This window comes from Phoca vitulina, unplaced genomic scaffold, assembly GCF_004348235.1.
Source record: "Phoca vitulina isolate PV1807 unplaced genomic scaffold, GSC_HSeal_1.0 scaffold27, whole genome shotgun sequence".
Lineage (NCBI taxonomy): Eukaryota > Metazoa > Chordata > Mammalia > Carnivora > Phocidae > Phoca > Phoca vitulina.
The window spans coordinates 17,122,892-17,139,171 of NW_022589730.1; the positions used below are offsets into that span (position 1 = coordinate 17,122,892).

Below are 16,280 nucleotides of genomic sequence, written 5' to 3' on the forward strand. Positions count from 1 at the left end.
AGAATGCAAGAAAGGGGGCAGATGGGCAACAAAACTCACCTTAGTCCCAGGTGAACATCAAGGTTCCTAATATAAAATATACCGCACAAGTCGGCAAGGGCAGGAATGGGGGAGGTTGGCTGACACCCACTAGAACATAACATATTCCACATCTGTACAGATTTTCCTGTATTCAAATACATTCTGTATGATCTCATTCTGTTTTCACATTTCTGATGACTAGCCCACTTAGTGCTAAGGTAATGGACTCAAACTGGTTCAAACCCAAGCTCTCCTATCTCCAAGCTTTCACACACTGCTCCCCAGTACCCACCCCAACAGAGGAATGCGGTGGGGGCCAGGAGCCTAAGGGCCTTGCCAGCAATTTTAAGTCCAACTTTTAAAAAATTCATGCTGGGGCACCTGGGTGGCTCAGTCGTTAAGCATCTGCCTTTGGCTCAGGTCATGATCCCGGGGCCCTGGGGTCCAGCCCCTCTCCTCTACCCTCCCCAACTGAGCAGGGAGCCTGCTTCCCACTCTCCCTCTGCAGCTCCCCCTGCTGTGCTCTCTCTCTCTCTGTCGAATAAAGTTTTCTAAAAATAAAAATTAAAAAAATAAAGAATAAGTAACTCATTCTGATTTAAAGAATAAATAACTCATGCTGATTTTCATTTCTGCCTGAATATACACATGTTTAACACTTACAGTGATTTATCAAATAGACCCACATGTATATTTTGTATCTTTATGAACCCAGGAAACACAATTCCTTATTCCAGTTTCAGAGGCATTGAATTACACCAGGCTGCACTGGGACAGTGACATCTGTCACCCAGATGCCTTTGGAGGCCCAGCAAAAAAAGGGACACGTCCCATTGTCCAACTAGCACATTGCTGGTAGCATTCCCAGCTGATAGTATTTCAATTGGCACCTACAAATACACTTTCTGTTGATGTAACTTTTTAACCTGAAAATTCTGTCTAGTCTTTTAAATATACCACCTAGAAATGAGTCAGTGCAATGGCAGGCAATTAACATCACATAACATGGTTTGAAATTGCTCAAACCGATTTGGGTGCATTTTGGAAAGAGGTACTTCATGGCTATCCTGAGCAGAAAGCTGAGAGGTGAACAAGGAATTCAACTTCGCAGCAGCCTATTCAAGGAAAAAAAAAAAAAAATCACTAACATTTACTACTATGCCCTTTAATAAAATGGTATTTTTTTTTAAATTAAGACCTTTTTTAAAGAACAGTTTAGTAGACTTACAGAATTATTCCAAAGATAGTACACAGAGTCCCCATATACCACATCATCTGGTTTCCCCCTTTATCAAATTTTACATTAGTATGGTACCTTTGTTACAATTAATGAATCAAGGTTGATACATTATCATTAACTGAAATCCATGCTTTATTCAGATTTCCTGTTTTTCCCTAATGTCCTTTTTCCTGTTCCAGAATGCAATTTTGATTTTCTTACAATTTAAAATTCACCACAGGAAGGCTATTTAAGCAAATACGACAAATACAAGGATAAAGGACTAAAATGATACTTCTCAAAGCCAGAAAAATGCAAATATTGGATGACACACTGCATCAAGAGTCAGCTCTTCAACAGACCAGCCTTGATCTATATAGCTCCCGTAACCAACATCTTAGAGAACCTGTCAGATGGGTCATGAATTTCCATGTGTGCAAAGCGAATTATGATATGAAGAACACCAGTGTGGAGTCAGGTTCAGATAGTAAGGCTGGTCAGTCATGCTAAGCTTAGGTGTCATTGAAATCAGGGCAACAAAGAGCTCCTGGAGTCAGAAACATACTTCTGTGGGTACCACCGGGCCCCGAAGGCACGCTAGCCACTGCCCCACCCCCAAAGTTAGTTCGAGCAAATGAAGGAGTTGAAAAGTGAAAGCATAAAAAGGGAACCTGAAAGATTTCAAAGAGCAGGGCAGGATGACAGCTAGTGTGGAGGAGGTGAGCACAGTAATGATTAACTGGAAGCTAATTCATTAAGTGCTGAGGCAAAAATTGCCCTAAGAACTGAAACAGGGAGGGAGAAACCATGTCAGCATGGTTAGAAAAGGAAGCCCACCTTTCTGGGCCCGAGTCCATCTCAAAGGAGAACGTGTCAGACTAAACTGATTCTTGAAATCCCCTTCTGCGTTGAAAATGCCACACTGTCTTCTCATTTCGGTCACCAACAGCCCAGTGAGGTTAGCAGCAGGGACACCTGATCCTGCCATCGGCCACAGAAGGCCTCTGAGACATGACCACAACCAGGTCTCCCCACCAGCTGCCACCGAGCGATCCCACAAGCCGAGAGCTTCTCCTGCCTGACGGGGAACAGAAATCCTCCCAGCAGGCTGATGGTACGAGCAAACGATCCAGTCACTACTAAATACATTACATTAAAGTAAGACCCTCTGCCAGTAATCTGAACTTACAAGAAAGACATTTTACTGTCTTGAAGCTTTGGAGCTATGTACCACATGATCCATTAATTCATTAATTCAACCAGGCCCAGTTGAGCACTTTGGCAAAACAACAACAAACAACTAGCTTTAACTCCTTCGTGGAGAGGCTACCCAGAGAGTTCAGATTTTCTGTGGCCTTTTAAACTTTGTTCATCCCTTATTGATAGCAAGTACCCTGACACTATTGACACTTTGGTTAGACCCTTCTTTGTGATGGAGGGCTGTCCCGTGCACTATAAAGACCGAGCAGCATCCCTGGCCTGTCCCCACTAAAGGACAGTCAAAAATGTCTCCAGACATTGCCAAATGTCCCCTGGGAGGTAAGCAGCAAGACTGTCCCCGGCTGAGAACCTCTGCCTTAAAGTAATTCATGATATATATAAATAAATACAATATGATTTCAATCGTAACATAAGATTTCAATGTAATTAAATGACATTTTAAAAACCTTTAACTGGTCCATACGTACCAGTATTTACCTCAGAAAACATAATCACCGTGAATGACTAAAGCAGCAAAATTTGGTAAGAACAGATACTACACGTGATCTTAGCCAAAAGGCTAAAGAAGCAAAATTTGGTTTTTCCCTCCACTCTTGAGTTAGTACTTTTTTTAAAACAGTAACTAAACATAATGTATAGACTTGATAATGCCCCAGAATCAAGGAATTGGGGCTAGAAATCATTCTTAATCCTTTCCATCCCAGGATTCCAAAGTAAACATCAGATTCTACACGCAGCAGCCGAACCAACCAAGCACAAGGCAGAACGTGGTCTGGGAAAGAAGCCAAACCCAACGAGTCATGACCACTGGGTGCCACCCACCCTACCCACATTCCACCTCAGAGGACCACGGGCGCACCGCCCAAGGGCCATTTGCCACCAGCGATTAACACAGACCCCATTCCCTAAAAGAAGATTAAGGCCAAGCAAAGAAGAAAGCTAATTTGAGTGTGTGCCTCATAAACACCTCAGGCTAATGTCCGGAGCTTTCCAACATGTCACTCAGCTTAAATTTGGGGGTGGAGAGGAGAGGAATACTATTTTTTTTTTTTTTAAGATTTTATTTATTTGAGAGAACGAGCGAGAGACATAGCGAGAGAGAGAGAGAGAGAGAGAGAGCACAAGCAGAGGGAGGGGCAGAGGAAGAAGCAGGCTTCCCATTGAGCAGGGAGCCCGATGCGGGGCTCGATCCCAGGACCCTGGAATCACGACCTGAGCCGAAGGCAGACGCTTACCTGACTGAGCCCCCCAGGCGCCCCGAGAGGAATATTTCTATCATCAACAGTGAAACAGGACGAGGAAGTCCTTCAGGGAAACCCGAGAGACTGCAGGATTGGTGCCTAACTGGCTGCAAAAGCGGTTTCTTAAAAATCATTTAAAAAAGACATTCCTCATTTTTGTGGTTATGGAAGCTTCTTCTTCTTCTAGGTGTTCAGTGTGAATGTGTACAACTCACCACCACCACGTATTTAGGTCAGAAGAAAACAGCTAACTCTATCCAACCTGTAGCTCAATGCCATCCCAAGGCCTCTTTCCTTCGAGAAGGGAAGCCAGGGCATGTCCTCTCAGAAGAAGGGGAGTGCAGATGGTTGCCAGGGTGGCTTAGAGGCCCAGGCAGTCTGCACCTGGGCCGGGAGATGTGGCTCTCCCCACATCACCACCCCCTGAACAGAAGTGTGAGCAGCCCTCCCTAGAGCAGGCTCAGCACAAAGGCTCTCTAGATGGGTCTCTGGATTTCTGGAGCCCTCCACGGCACAGCGTGCTCTGCAGCTGCTCCCTTCCCCTGAATATCTTTGGTTCCACCTCATGTGGCTCACACCAACTCGCCCCCCCACAGCCCGGCCACCCCCAGGGAAAGAGAACACATGAAGAGAGAACTGGCTGTGCCCAGTTTCTACAGGTGGGTAGACGGCTGGCAGAGGATAAGTCACAGGGGAGGACTAGGGAGTTCAGCCTGTGCGGTACTAACCAAGCTAAACGTTAATCATGGCATAGGATCATTTACATTAAAGATCATTAACCAGGCGCTTGGGCCTCTTGGCAAAGAACGAGAGTTCACAAGCTGAAAAAATGCATTTAGATAAAGTCCCAGCCTCTTGTTGCCAAACACAGCATTTGGGTCACTTCAGGAGAAGGGCACCTCAATGGCACAGAAGGAGCAGAACCCAACAGGGGCATCTGGCGAGGGGTGGGGGGGGGCGCACTTCTTTCTTTCCTTCCAGAATGTTCTCCACCCAGAGCTGCAGTTAATTCTCTGAGATTTATTTTCTGTTCTTCCTTATCCCTTATGAGGTATAACTGTCACCTCGCATGCAAAGGAGTTTACAGGTAAGGAATTATAAACAGGTAAGGTGTGCAGCCTTTGTGTCTCCAATGTTCCGTTTCTTGGTGGAAACCTCTCCTTTTTAAGGTGATGGTTTCGACTCCACAGTTTAGAGCCACACAAAACAAGGATTGCATGTCCCTCTTCATTAGGCAGCTCTGCCTTTTCTTCCACATCCAGAGACCCAATACCACTCACTTCTCATGCAAAACCAGAAGTCGCCATCTAGCAAACAGGGTCAGAAGTTCAATTTCACACATTAGAGACAGCCACGGTTTTGAAGACTTCTGACAAGTGTTCTTTCTGACATGCTTCAAGCAGCTACACAGGCTCAGGCTTCCTCCCTCGCACACCCTCCTCCACAGCTCAGAGATCAGCACCAGTTCCACTGCCATCCTTTGTCGGAGACAGCCTGAGAGTTTCTTGTTAGGGACTCACCCAAAAAGAGCAAGCACTGCCCTGCTTTTCCATCCCAGTATTACATAATTCAATTTCCCTCCAATTACATATTTGCCGGAAAGCATTATCTGTGACCGAAGTACAAAGAGGGGGAAAGAAAAAAGTAGAACCACACTAATTCTTGCTAGGAAGATTAATCTGAAACGGACAGACAACGGACTCCTGGAGATTAATCTCTATACGTATTTTTAATGACGTTTAGCACGAGTACTCTTTTAACTTAAGAGTCCAGAAAATCTAAGTGCCAGTTTTATTTTATCTATAAGGGTGTATGTCTGGAGACTGGAAAATGTGGGGGAAAGATACCAGGCACCTGATCTATAATTCTGAAAAGTTCCTAACTGAATATCCATCCACAGAAGAGCAAAATCATTTAATCTGTGTGAACACAAGTGAAAACTATAAAGTTAGGAGTCATGTGACTCATCCTCAAGCATTTCCTGTAAAGGTTATAAAACAAGTAAGGGAGGTGTTTGTATCTCAGGAGGTAAATCTAAAACAATAAAGAGATACGCCTGTCCCACCATGACCTAGCCGGCTGCATTTGCTATGTTTAAATTGAACTTAACAATGAAGTCTAAAAAGAAAACATTTTAAATAAAAGATCTATCCTCATGTCACCTGGAGTTTTGTACCAAATTTCCGAACTCTGCATGACAGATCCTTCACTGTGTCTATTTTTGACATTTCAGGAACACAGTGATGACAAATGCAGTAATTTATTCATAAAAGGGTGGGGGGGGTGGAAGAGCAATATCTAGAATAGTTTTTCAGAGCACGGGAAAAAAAAATAGGTCTCAAACCAGACGACATAGGTTAAACACGTAATTAAAATGTTTCACTGTATATACTTTGATTCTTGCAGCATGCAAAACATGTTTAACGGACACAAAAGGGATCAAATAATTCCCCCAATTCTGATCCAATTTAGATTAAAGCTAACAAATCCCCTGTAAGAGAATGCTCTCCTGATGTTAACCAAGGAAAACAGAACCCTTTGTGGCGCTTACCAGATCCTGGGCAGGAAGACCTCCTTTTAAAGGGGAGAGAGACAGAGCGAGGCTGGTGTAGATGCAGATGGTTGTCTGTTTCCCCTAACAACAGCAGCAGTGAGGAGAAATCCTGGTCTCTGCCGGTTCCCCCTGTTGACAGGTGATCAGCAGCCTGGGGCGGGAGGCTCTGCACTCCCTGGGAGGTGTTTCCAGGGGAGGGTTCTGCAGCAGCTACCGCCCAGGTAGGGCCCCACGGAGAGCCACCCACCCCAGACACCCTCGAGCCGTACCGGTTGGTGCTGTGCCGAAGCCTGTCTGGGCTGGAAGCTACTGCGGATGCCTGCGCCTCGATCAAATCAGGAGCAAATTCAAGTGTGGGGAAGAGAGGAAGCCGCTCATCTGAGGCAGCAGAACCAATGGCTATAGGAGGAACTTTGTGGATTCAAGAGACACAAAACACAAGACACGGTCCCGCAACACTGCCCCCACAACAGAACGGGAAAGTTAACAGCTGACTTACAGGAAGAAGAGCGCACACCCAGCCTAGCCGAGGGGACCCTAGGACTTTAGGAACCCCAAGGCACACGGAATGTCCCTTTTTGAAAATTAATGGCATTTCCCCCTAAATGTTCATGCCAATGTTGAAAGGAAGGACATTCAAGGAAATGAAGAAATCCTTCTGGATACTTGTGTTTAAATAATTGCTCAGTTGCCCTCCTCTATATGGAATGAGCATATGAGGAATGAGATCCTGGGGGCAGAAACCAGCAGTTCAAGGTCAATAGGCCTGAGCCCGACCCACATTCATGTACCCTCCCCAAAGCGGCTGTTAACAGTACTGTCCTAAATCAACCACAGCCACCCGTGACCTCCCCTCAGTTTAAAAACCAATCCAACACATGTCCAATAGCAAAAGATGCTTCTCCTACTCTCTATTTTAACCAATGTCTCCAACAGGTTAGGGAGCCGATGTAAACATCATTTTAGCATCCGAAGGTCAAAGCGAAATCATGTGGCCCCTCGACCCAAACCGTGACAGGTATGCCAGCCTGCAGCCCGAGTCAGAGGAGGTTTCTGACCCAAATTCCTTGTAACGTCCCGCTTCGGGGCCAAGAACATGCACGTGCTCACTTCTAGGAGTCATTAGTGTTAAGGGAAAAGACAGGCACTTAACTCAGCCAGAAATCTTTTTCTTTAATGCTTCCTTTTAAAAGGCAATGATTTCTTAAAATGGAATTCAGGGGCTGCTTAGGATACTACTCTTTGATAGGAACGACAAAGGCATGAGTAAGCCCCATCAATGCTATGCTTCGAGAGACCTTCGATGGGAGGGGGAGGCCCAGAGGCCCAGAGTCCCGCTGGGGCCAAGAAGCTGCCGTCACCATCTGGTGGTGGCTCGTGCATATTGCAGTCATGAGCCCCACACCACCTTCAACCCATCCTTCTAAAGGAGGCTGGTTGGCATTCCTGCTTCACTGACTTTCTGAAAACAGGTTTGGCCATTGTTCTTTCTTCCCCAGCACATCTTCTTCCCCACCCTCCTCCTTTTCCACAGACTTCTGATCAGGCTACTAATTACAAGGGGAAGGTTAAAAGTTCTGTTCTTCCCTATCGCTTCTGTCTCCGATCCAACACCTGGTGATTTGGTTACAAAGAATAAAGTCCCCAAGACAGAGAAAAGAGAAGCAAAGAGCCAGTATGTTCCCAAAACGTAACAGCCTAGGGCCAACTGGAAAATCTGAGGCAGGCATCTCTACCAAGGAAAGAGGTCAGATGAAGACCCGGGACATGACGAAAAAGAGGCAGCCTTTGAGGCAGGCCCTGGCCAGTGAGCAGGACTCGGGTGGGTTCAGGGGACTTGTTCTGTGCAGCTGGAGGACAGAATGGGCTGGAAAAATCAGGTCACAAAGGATGGCCAATCAGGTAACATTTGAAAAAATGCTCCCAACCACTTCACTCCTCCAAAGACTTCATCGATCCCTGGTGAATATATTTAGGTCCAGGAGGCTCCCAAAAGCAGGTGACCGACCACCTCAGGAAAAATATGCCAGAAGAAGTGAGGTCCACAGAGAAGAAATTGGAAAATTCACATTTAAGAGGCCTCATTGGGATATGCTCTAAAAGAGTATTAGGGATTTCTAAGCAAGTACCCGGGGAAGACAGTGCACGCAGGTTGGATAGGCAGCTGTGAAAGGCCTGGGGGACCAGATGTGTAGCAGCTGCTTGGAGTATAAACGAAGATGCCTCCTTTACTTACTAATGCAGGTAGGAATTTCCAGGACTTTATACTATGTAAAATGTCCTTCCTGTTTTACCCACATCACCTCAATAGGCTCTTTGCAACAATTATAAAATTTAACTACCCGACTGAAATTCAGCTTTCTTTTCTACGGGCGTACCTCTGAGACATTTCAGGTTCCGTTCCAGGCCACCACAGTAAAGCAAGCATCACAATAAAGGGAATCAAATGAATTTTTTTTGTTTCTCAGTGCATATAAAAGTTCTGTTTACACTATACTGTAGTCTATTATGTACACACAGTAACACTAAAAAAAAAAAACAAAAAACAATGCACATACCTTAAGTTAAAAATACTTTATTGAAGGACGCCTGGGTGGCTCAATCAGTTAAGCGTCTGCCTTTGGCTCAGGTCAAGATCCCAGGGTCCTGGGATCGAGCCCTGAGCCGGGCTCCCCGCCCAGAGTGGGGAGTCTGCTTCTCCTCTGCCTCTGCCCCCCACTCGTGCTCTCTCTCTCACGCGCACGCTCTGTCAAATAAATTCTTTTTAAAAATTTAAAACAACATTTCATTGCTAGAAAGTGCTAACCATCATCTGAGCTTTCAGTGAGTCATAACCATGGATCACAGATCACCTTCATAAATACTGTAAGTCTGAAGTATTGGGAGAATGACCGAAATGTGACAGACACACAACAGTGACCAAATGCTGTTGGAAAAACAGCGCCAACAGCCTTGCCTGATGCGGGGTTGCTACAAACCTTCACTTTGTGTAAGAAGCAGTATCTCTAAAGCCCAGTAAAGCAAGGTATGCCTGTACGAGATTAATTCAAGAGGTGTATTTCAGGATGTTGTCTTCCAATCAAATGTACCCTCTCATATATAAAATAGCTCACCAGCATTACAATTAGCTCTTTCCTAAATTCCATTTATATAAACTGGCAAAAAGATAAAATGAGGTAAAATAGCTTTGATCAAGAAACACAGTCCACATATACCCCCCCCCCCCCAGCACCCATGACACTGGCCTCGCTCTCTCGTCAGCCACTGTACTTTAGAAACCTCGGTACCCGGCGCAGGCACGCCCCCAAGGCCCCGGAGGCCGCTGCGCTGTGTTGGAACAGGACAATAGCCAACATACATACTGAGTCTTTAAAACAATCAGAAATGAAGCAAGCAGGCAGAAAGACAACTCCATGCATTAACACATCCCCCCCTTTTTAAATGTCTGGAAATCGATGCCCCATGTTCAAGGGCCACACTGAGCTCAAATCAGCAGTTGATGACAAATTCCTGGAGGCCCCAAACTCTGTGTTCCTTGGCCCCCGGCTCAGCACCTTGGACAAGAAGAGACAGTTACTAAGTCCCACTGAAAGATGCAAGTGCCTGTGAGCTGCATCCCCACAAACTAACCCAGCAAAAAGCCCCGAGCCTTGCGTTCGGCGAGGCAGGAAACAAATGAACCGGAGCACATCAGGGCAGCCCGGTGAAAACCATTACAGTGAGCAGTCCACTGTCAAAGGGCTAGCATGAATCACTAGAACGGATAAGCCAGGAGTCAGGAGACCTGCGAACTAACCCTAACGATGCCATTAACCACCTTCTTTCCTTGATTTCAGGCAACTTAACATCTTCACCTTTCTGAACTCAGCAAGTCTCTCGTAGGAAAGTAGTAGAGGAACGTGCCCACCCTCTTCCCTAGTTGTTAAATCAATGGGCACCTGACACGAAGTCCGTACTGCTGACGACTGCGAATCATTTGTGATCCTGAGCACGAATTTAATCTCTCGATCCCAGAATGCTCGTGTGTAAGGTACAGTCCCTTGTCCTACGGTTTCATGACACAGGCTCACCTATTTAGGAACCCAGGCTTAAAAACCCAACTCAGATGCTGTGTCATTCAGCAAGCTGCTTCCAGGTATCAAGTACCCCATGCTGGCACTGGGGCTTCTGGGATGGAAGGGTCGGCCTCTCCCTGCCCATCCAGGTCTTATTTTCCTGAAGCCTTCAACACTTGTCATCTGTGCACACAATTTAGCACTTAGCTTGTCCACCAAGTTCTAGATTAATGTAACGTTTTTTTAAAGATTGTATTTATTTATTAGAGAGTGAGCAGGAGAGCGAGCCTAACAGGGGGCGGGGAGAGGGAGAAGCAGGCTCCCCACTGAGCAGGGAGCCCACCGCGGGGGTCGATCCCAGCACCCTGGGATCATGACGTGAGCCGAAGGCAGACGCTTAACCAACTGAGCCACCCAGGCGCCCCTCATGTAACTGTTTGCTAATGAGCCCAACTCACCAATAAAACTTTAAGCTAGAGAGTAAGGCCAATGTCTTTCTTAGTCATTTACCAATTATCCTGGAGCCGGTCTTCTAACAGCCTCAGCCCAGGGAACTCAGCTGCAAAACCCAAATAAACAGAGAAACAGCTTCTGAACTCCGAAATAGCAGCCCCCATCAGAGCGCCTCTAGGCTCAGAGCCTCACTTCCTTGAACACCATTCTGAACAAGCTTCATTATTTAGCTTCCCATTACAAAGATCAAGCTTCTCATCTTCAATAAAGTATGGTAAACAGCACTGCCGCTTCTGCTAGAAAAATCCAAACATACAAGAAAAAACAGAAGTATTCATCGATACAAATGGCAATTAAAAATCTCAGCCATTATAATTATCAGTAGTTGACTCAGCTACTGGGTTTGTCAGGGTAAGCTCTCTTTATCATTGTTTTTTTTTTTTTTTTTAAGATTTTATTTATTTATTTGACAGAGAGAGACACAGCGAGAGAGGGAACACAAGCAGGGGGAGTGGGAGAGGGAGAAGCAGGCTTCCCGCAGAGCAGGGAGCCCGATGCGGTGCTCGATCCCAGGACCCTGGGATCATGACCTGAGCCGAAGGCAGACGCTTAACGACTGAGCCACCCAGGCGCCCCTCATTGTGTTAATTCTCTTGAAGGTGCAAGAAGATGGATTTAAATCACCCGGCTAAAGGTCTATTCTGAGGTTCAAATCACAGGTTCTCACGCACTAAAGAGGCAATTTTATTTTCTAAAACTGAAACTTTTCCAATCTTTACGAAAGCAATGTAGATTCTTTACAGGAAAATCACACACACACACACATACACACGTGAAGGAAGAAAATGAACACCCGGGAATCCCCCTAACACTATTAACACATCAGTATATGTTACTATCCTTTCAGATCGCCTGTATTTGTTTTTGTGTAGGTTTCTTACAAAAAGATGGGAACAAATTATACAAATCAATCTGTAACTTACTTTTTCATTGGATAGGTTTCCATGTCATCACATACCTGCATCATTTTTAATTAAGGCTTTGTACTATTCCATTTTAGAGATCTACTACAATTAAACTATTTCAGATTGTTTGAACTGTTATTATGATAAACACTGCTTTGTAGGGGCCAAGGGAAGGCTGTCCCCAAATACACTGCTTTGACATGAAGATCATTTTGAGTTAAAAATGCTTTTGGCTCAGGTCATAATCTCAGGGTCCTGGGATTGAGCCCCACATCGGGCTCCCTGCTCAGTGGGGAGCCTGCTTCTCCCTCTCCCTCTTCCCCGCTTCTGCATTCTCTCTCTCAAATAAATAAAATCTTAAAAAATTTAAAAAAATAAAAAGCAGGGGCACCTGGGTGGCTCAGTTGGTTAAGCGACTGCCTTTGGCTCAGGTCACGATCCCGGGGTCCTGGGATCGAGTCCCGCTCTCCCTTTCCCTCTGCCTCTCTCCCCTGCTTGTGCTCTCCTACTCTGTCAAATAAATATAATCTTTAAAAAAAAATAGTAAAAAAATAAAAAATAAGAAACAATCAAAACCTTGTAGATTCAGGAAAAGCTCTTTACCTCCCCCACAACTACCTAAAAAGAATTAGAGGACTTGCTCCAGGAAGAGAGCAATCACCATAGATAACCACATTATTCTGTGACCTAGGTTTGGTAGACAGGGAGGAACCTAGCAAGTCCTGTTTGATCAAATCCTCTGTGTCCCAATGTTTCTGAGAGGCCCAGCAAACATGTGTTTGCCAAACATTTGCTCTTTTTCATCTCCCTGTGAATGGCAGTCCTTCCCTTGGAAGTCCCAGAACCCCCACCCGCCACACCCCCTTCTCCTTAGCTCAGAAGGACACATACACCTCACTGTGCCTGTCTTTGGAATTTCCATGTCTGTGTGAATTCCCCTTACTTACCCTACTAAATTTGATTTTCTCCTGTTAATCTGTCTTATGTCAATTTGATTTTTAGTCTGGCTAGCAGGACCTTGAAGGCGACAGGATGTTCTTGCTCCCTGCCAGCTTCATCATTAAAGCTTAATTCTTTGGATATATATGTAAAATATAAATATTTTATAAAACATGTATTGCACATATATATCCTTAGGATATACATGTAAGGATAGAATACATACCTCACTATTTTCTTAGGAGGAGTTCCTTCTGAAGTGTGTTGGCTACATCATCAGGCATGCACATTTTTCTTTCAGTATACTGACAACATTCAATAATATACCTACTGCAGAAAATTTAGAAAATATAAAAAAAAAACAACTGGTAACTCTACCAACCTGATAATGGTGTTAACATTTTATTGTGAGCCCATTTCAAGCTCTTCTATGTGTGTATGTTCTTGTTCCCAATTTTAGAAACATTTTGCCTCAAGGAACACTTGGTTGGTTTTACTGGGAGTTTTAATTTTAAGAGAATTCCATATGAAATATTTAATTTATCTACTTTAAATTTAGTAACATGAATCAAAACTTTTATTCAGGAAGTCCTACTGTGGACCAAAAAAAGGCCAACCTCAAAGTAGGTTAGTAAACACTTTATTTGTTGTCTTCCTGAGGACCGTGGCCCAGGAGACAGTATTCCAGGTTGCCCTGAGGAAAGGCTCCGAAGCCTGTCAGCTACAGGGGAGATTCTATATGCAAAAGTGGGAAAGAGGTCTACGTGCTTGCAAGCAGTTCTCCGAATATCTGCATGCCACAAGGTACCATTTGGTTGTAAAATTAGTTTCCTGATTTCCACACAGACATCCTTAGGTCATCTTAATACATTTCTATCATTATCTGATTGTTCCAAAATATCGCCTGCATGCCTCTGCTTAACTGGTTTTCTGGTTCTTCTTGTTTCTGAGATCCCGAGGTCACGTGAGAGGGTCACAGAAGGCTGACAGTCACCTCCTGAAGCTACCGTGGGGCCCATACGGAGAGAGGGAGGGAGAAAGCGAGAACAGGACACAGGTAGACAAGCACAGGAAAGGGCCAAGAGGAGAGAAGATCCACTACTGTCCCTGGACTTCGGGATTCTCTCTGGAGGATCACTGCCTTCGAAGTCACACATTCGCCGTTAGTTACAACCTACGGGTTCACGGGAAGAAAACAGCCAAAACCCCTGGCCACAGAGCCCAGGCGGACCAGAATGTGGCCAAGGCCCATGTCAGCGTCTCAGTCCCATTTTATACGGTTTGTGCCCGCGCTGGGTAGCTGCTGCCACCCTAAGCTAGTAACGGTCAGGTGTACCTGTGAACTTGGCCAGCCAACTGCAGGGCCCAAAACTCAAGCCAGTCCGGCGGACAGGCTAAAGGTGCCCGGGGCACATCGCGAGTTCCAAGACCTACCAATTCATACTCACTTTCATCTAAGGTTCACTGCTTCGAAGTCGCTTTTTCCCCCTGCCGCCCCCCCCCACAAACTCTTGGGTTGTGTAATTTCAACAACTCTGGTGTAAAGGTCAAACCTGTGGTTTTGGTTTTGGTCAGAGTGAAGAGAGAGATGTACCCCCAGAGCATTCCAGGGCTTGGGGGGGTTCGGGTGGGGAATGAGCCAGAGGGTGCTGAACTTTTAAAGACAAAAGATCCTGGTGCCCTTCAAACAGCAGGCTAGGCAGATAGAAAGGCTTTATAAAGTCTAAAAATAGGTACTTGCAGCAAAGTGGTTTCTTTCGAGAACAATTTTAAAGATTCCCAGGAGGTGTCAGGTGTTGAGTAAATATCAGAGGAGAATAAAGGCTTTCTGAGCTGAGCTGTTGGGGAACTGCAAAGCCTGGCGAGGGATTCCTTTGCGCCCCCGGTCAGGTGAAATAGAAGTCTTTTGTTCCCATCCCTGCTGTAGCACAAAGGGGCCTGGGAGAGAAGGTCAAGGCTTGGTTTCAGATGCAGGAGAGCAGTGCAGAGAAATAACTCCGGGCTTCTAGTTCTCTGGCCACACAGACGGGCAGGAAGAATATTAGACCATGCAACTACTTTCATTAGAAAGACAATGAATGAATGAAGCCCCCTGCAATACTAACAATAAATAGATATTAATAATAAGTACAGATTAGTTGTGCAATAATGAATACAGATTATTATCCATCGTACAGGCATAAGTATGCATTAACTCAACTTCCATTATTCAAAACTAGGTGCTGGACACCAGTAGGCTTATCCAGCGCCCTGCCCAGAAGGGAATGTTGCTGGGAAGGTCAAGAGAAGACTGCAGGACCTGAGCAACACCGTGCTGGAGAGGGCTCTCGGGCCAAAGTCAGTGAGTCCCCTGGGTCGCTGGAACCCACACCGGACACAGATGGGAGGCAAAAGCCCTAACCCAGCCTCTCTCTGCAACTCCGGGCCCCCAATGTGATTCTGAGGTACAGCCTGGCTTGAGCACCACTGGTTCAGGGGCTCTGAGCTCTGATGTCCTGTGTGTTTCCCCAGTAGATCAGTGACGATCCGCCTGAGGAGAGGGAGAGAGATTGTATGCCCCGTGGGTTAGCCTGCACATGGGATGTGGGGCACAGCTCCGGCTGGACCACATGCCCTCAGCGAATGCCTCTTGGCCCCACTCTTCCTGTTCTGAACACCAACTAACTCACCGCCACGGGCCCTTCTTTTATCCCTCAGAAGACCTCTTAAAATCCGTACGATGCTGCTCTCTCTGGATTAAATGGGAGCAACAAAGATGCATCCAAGAGATAAAGCGGGCCTCACACACACACCTGAGTCTCTAGAAGGCAGAGCAACGTTGCTGCCCTGAAGGATCAGCCCCTTCATATTCTCTCTGCCAAGAGCTCAGACCATAGACAAAGGAATCCCAGGGTGAGGGGCAGGGAGTGAGGGCTTTCCCGTTTGTTAACGTGGCTTCCATATTGGCTTCCAGAATAGAAGTTCTGTCTGCCTTTTTTTTTTTCCATGAGAAGAGGAAACAGCATTTAATCATCTCTGAATATCACTAACATACATTTCTATCTCAAGTGTCTGGCAATTTGATTTTCATAATTAATCTTAAAATGTACTTAAGAGAACACAAAAATCTCATGACATGTGGGAAGGAAAACAAAAGGGGGTCCTACTTTCTGTGCATTTATCTACCATGAAAAATATTAAAATGTTCATATGTAACAAAGTGTATGAACTCAAATCTTCACATCGTTTCTAAATTTTTAATTTCTTCTTTATAACTCTTCTGATTTACAAGAACCCTAAAAAAAGACGAAAAGATGGGTTTTTCCTTCCTAACCCTTCTTCTTCTCTGGCCCCCACTGCTTGTGCATCTCTACCTGCTAATTTCTGCCCAGAAGCTTTGCTCCTGCCCCCACCCCCCACCCCCCACCTCCCCAATCTGGTTGGGCAACTTTTCTGGGGAATGAGTGCAGAAAGCCAATACGCGAAGGTGAGAACAAACCCAAACCAGTCATCCGAAGTTCCTCTCTGTTCCCCAGGTCCCTCTAGAGCCATCTCATGGAATGCCAACAACCGCTGACCAGTGAAGAACCTCAGCCAGAGACAGGGAATGGAGGGCTTTCTAGAACCCTCGAG

At 45.5% G+C, this 16,280-nt stretch overlaps 1 protein-coding gene and 1 pseudogene across 11 annotated transcripts in view; both read right to left on the minus strand.

Annotated features, from left to right (window-relative positions):
- Positions 1-16,280, minus strand: part of NEDD4L (NEDD4 like E3 ubiquitin protein ligase) — a 330,492-nt gene that overhangs the window by 192,123 nt on the left and 122,089 nt on the right. The window contains exons 1-2 of one of the 11 annotated variants that reach the window (XM_032422614.1): positions 6,526-7,052; positions 6,254-6,385 (exon numbers count right to left, since the gene is read on the minus strand). The exons of 7 other annotated variants lie outside the window; for them this stretch is intronic. Coding sequence is in view for 1 of the 4 variants with exons in the window: in XM_032422610.1 (XP_032278501.1) it covers positions 3,965-4,020 (56 nt within the window). In the remaining 3 variants the exon portion in view is untranslated. Of the gene's footprint in view, positions 1-3,964; positions 4,529-6,253; positions 7,053-16,280 lie in introns of those variants that run through there. 3 more of the 11 variants (XM_032422615.1, XM_032422613.1, XM_032422610.1) reach the window with 3 other exon arrangements.
- On the minus strand, positions 2,866-3,033 carry LOC116643861 (annotated as a pseudogene).